The 3,775-nt window shown below is 58.9% G+C and overlaps 1 protein-coding gene across 1 annotated transcript in view; it reads left to right on the top strand.

Annotated features, from left to right (window-relative positions):
* Positions 1 to 1,474, top strand: part of LOC107125797 (zinc finger protein 503-like) — a gene marked incomplete at its 5' end in the record, with an annotated part of 1,997 nt that extends 523 nt beyond the window's left edge. Inside the window, one exon of the mRNA XM_015429259.1 lies at positions 2 to 1,474. Within this exon, the coding sequence (XP_015284745.1) occupies positions 2 to 1,036 (1,035 nt within the window). The remainder of the gene's footprint in view (position 1) is intronic.
* Between the last annotated feature and the right edge of the window lie 2,301 nt (positions 1,475 to 3,775).

Genomic DNA, 3,775 nt, shown 5'->3' with positions numbered 1-3,775 from the left:
GGGCGCCTCGTCGGGGTCGTCGGCCTCCTCCTCCTCTTCCTCCTCGGACACGTCCTGCGGCGGCGGCAACCCGGCCCCGTCGTCCGTCTCGTCGTCGTCGTCCGTCTCGTCGTCGTCGTCGGTGCTGGGCTCGGGCCTGGTGGCGCCGGTGTCGCCCTACAAGGCGGGCCAGAGCGTCTTCCCGCTGCCGCCGGCGGGGATGAGCTACCCGGGGGCGCTGGCGGCCGGGGCCTACGCGAGCTACCCGCCGCAGTTCCTGCCGCACGGCGTGGCGCTGGACCCCAGCAAGCCGGGGAGCCTGGTGGGCGCGCAGCTGGCCGGGAGCCTGGCCTGCGGGAAGGCGGCCGGCTCGAGCCCGCTGGCCGGCGCCTCGCCCCCGTCGGTGATGACGGCCAGCCTGTGCCGCGACCCCTACTGCCTCAGCTACCACTGCGCCAGCCAGCTGGCCGGGGCGGCCGCCGCCAGCGCCTCCTGCGCCCACGAGCAGGCCCTCAAGGCCGGCTACCCGCTGGTCTACCCGACGGCCGCGCCGCTCCACGCCGTCCACTCCTCGCCGCCCGCCCTGGCCGGCCACCCGCTCTACCCCTACGGCTTCATGCTGCCCAACGACCCGCAGCCCCACATCTGCAACTGGGTCTCGGCCAACGGGCCCTGCGACAAGCGCTTCGCCACCTCCGACGAGCTGCTCAGCCACCTGCGGACGCACACGGCCTTCCCCGGCACGGACAAGCTCCTGGGCGCCGGCGGCGGCTACCCGGGCGCCGGCTCCTCGCTGGCCGCCGCCGCCGCCGCCATGGCCTGCCACATGCACATCCCCACCTCCGCCGCGCCCGGCAGCCCCGGCTCGCTGGCCCTCCGCAGCCCCCACCACGCCCTCGGCCTCGGCGGACGCTACCACCCCTACTCCAAGAGCCCCCTGCCCGCGCCCGGAGCCCCCCTGCCCGTCCCCGCCGCCGCCGCCACCGGACCCTACTACTCCCCCTACGCGCTCTACGGGCAGAGACTGACGACGGCCTCCGCCCTCGGATACCAGTGAGTCGCCCGACGGCCGCCCGACGGCCTCTCCCGCTTCGGCCCGGCCGGGGTTTCTTCGGGCCGCCTCCTTTTTGGGGGGTGGGATGGGGGGGTGGGGGGCCAGAACCCGAGCCAGAACTGTCTTTGAAGGAGAGAGACCGACAAACGAAGCAGAAAATCGAGTTCTCGACCCCCCCTTTTTTATATATCTATATATAAAGATAGTGTTCATCTTGAGGACCGGATCCATGGGCACTATATTTATTTATGTTAGCTTCAAGCCGGAGGATGAGTCCGTTTAAAAACAAAAAAAACAAAAACAAAAAGGAAGTGCATTACTTTAAAAAAACAAACAAAAACTTCAGCTCGCTAGGCTTAAAGGAAAAAAAACAACCCAGCCAACCAACCCTAAAGTGGAAACAACCGGTTGTAGACTACGAATAAATTTTAAAAAGACAAAGCGAAATGGAGGTCTTCTCTTTTAATGTTACTTTAAACATTGCTATGATTGTATTGTACTTTCTTATTTAATGTCTCTTTCTGGGGTGGGAAAGGAAATAGAAAGGAAGGAAAAGGAAGGAAGACTTCCACCCCTTTATGTGCAATTTGTCCCTTTTCAAATTGCATTTATTTTAAAGATCTATATCACACACACCCTGCCAAAAAAAAAAGCAACTAAAAATAAAATCGGTATTTTTGGTATGTTGTTCGGGAAGAAAGGCAAGCCCATCTAGGACCCGATTCCCAAACCTTCGTTTGCCTTATTTTATTTTATTTTTGTTCTTTAAACAGGAAGACCGCGGGACTATTTTTCAGATTCGTATGTCCGCCTTAGAAAAGGGGTAGAAGCAAGGGTGACGTCATGTATTTAAAACTAATAGACCATGTATCGCTCGAAAAGATTAAAATTCCGTATATTTGATGTATTTAAAAAAAAAAAAGGTTTTACTTTTCTTTGGGAATTACCTTCTGGATTCTCTTCCAAACACGCCTAAGTGGGGGAGGAGGGAAGCTGTAAAGCGTTTAGGTGAAGGAAAGACCATTTAAGAGTTGATTCGGTTTGATTAACAATAATAAAAATTTCAAAGCGTCCTTGTTATGGAAAGGGTTTATCAGAGAACAACCCCCCCCCCCTTTCCCGGGAACGGCAGAGTTTGGGACGAAAGTAAAGGCCGAGGGACCGGTCCAAGGGACTTCTCGAAATTGCCGCCGGCCCTCTGCCAAGGCTGGAAATAGATATTCCCCCTCCCTGTCTGGTACCCCCTCCTCAAATGCTCCCTCTAAGCTGTGGGGTCTTGTGAGCAGAAATTCTACTTTGTGAGCGACTGGCATGAAAGTTGTGAGCGAGCGGTTTGGCGACTGCGTAAAATCAGTCTGCTTTGGAGCCATCTTTTGTGAGCTCAGACAAAAATGTGTGAGCCGGAGGCTAAAAAAACTGTGAGCTAGCTCACACTGACTCGGCTTAGAGGGAACACTGGTGGTGGTGGACCGACCTGTGTGGGAGGAGGCGGAAGGGTTAGGCCGGGTTCTCCCCTACCAGCCGCGGCGAGAAGCTGACCTGGGGAAATCCAATGCTAGCGAACGGGGGACGTGGAACGCTTTTTGCGCGACAGCGGTTCGATTCCCTGGAAGTGGGTGGAGGAGAACTGGCCGCCTTCGGTTGATTTTCTTTTATTTTTCTTTTTCTATTTTTTTAAAAGGACCCGATCCTTTGCTTAAGAGACTGGGGGGATCTTGGATCAAAGACTCGTTTCCAGCGCTCTAGCCGCGCCCGCCTCCCCAACAAAGGGGAAGTTTTGTTCAATTTAACTTCTAAGCAAATGGTAAATCCGGATTAGTGGGCGAGTCCCGCGGCTCTCAAAGAGGGGAGTCCTAAAGAGCCGAGAGGCCTCCGCTCTCCCACCCCTGGCGGCCCCTAGCAAGACAGGACCGACGAGTGGGGGCCTCCGAGTCTCCGGACAGACCCCGCAGCAACCCGGAGCCCTGTCGGGGGTCCGGACGGGGGTCGACTCGGAATGGCGGAGAGGAGGCCTCGCTCGGCAAGGGGCCCGCTGGCTTTCGGAATCGAAAGGAGGGCGGCTGCGACCCGCTCCCCCGCGCCAGTCCGGGAGTCAGTCCCGTGGAGCTCAGCGGGGCTTACTTCTGCGTAAACGTCCACTGGATCCGGCCGGGAGGATCCGCCTGGTGCCGACTTGCTCAGAAGTAGGCGCCGCTGCATCCGACCCGGCTCCCTCGCTGTCCGAAGGCTTCCCGGAGCGCCTGGACTCGGTAGGGAACGCCCGTCGAACACCGGGGGGTTTCCTGGGGAGGGGGCTTTAGTGACTAAGGGGAGGGGAGACTGGGTTCAACCCTGAAGTCTACCGGAACTTACTCCATATATTATGTAAAGACTCTGCCTGGGCATCTACAGAGTGCCCTTCCCACACCGCTGACAACTGCAAGTCCCCAGATTGTGTGTGTGTGTGTGTGTGTGTGTTGGGGAGGGGGGCGGGAGAGGCGCCTTTGGGGAGTCTGAAGAACGGAGTGGAGCGGGCCTTCTGTCCTGTCCCGGCACTTTCTGTAAAGGGGGGGTGGGAGCTGACTAGAGTCCACGTTCTTGCTCCCTCCCCCCCTTGCTGCCGGGAGTGGGCGAAAAATCCTTCTTCCCCCCCGCCCCACAGTCCTTTCCCGAAGGGGGTCTCTAGCCGGGCCGGGGGACGCCGTCGGGGTCGCTGCCCCGAGCCCGGAGTCACCGGCGAGGCTGGGAGCAGGAGCGGAGAGG

This window comes from Gekko japonicus, unplaced genomic scaffold (assembly GCF_001447785.1).
Source record: "Gekko japonicus isolate JY-2015 unplaced genomic scaffold, Gekko_japonicus_V1.1 scaffold3787, whole genome shotgun sequence".
Taxonomy (NCBI): Eukaryota; Metazoa; Chordata; class Lepidosauria; order Squamata; family Gekkonidae; genus Gekko; species Gekko japonicus.
Note: the sequence above shows the minus strand (reverse complement) of the source record. Positions and strands in the feature narration are given on the sequence as shown.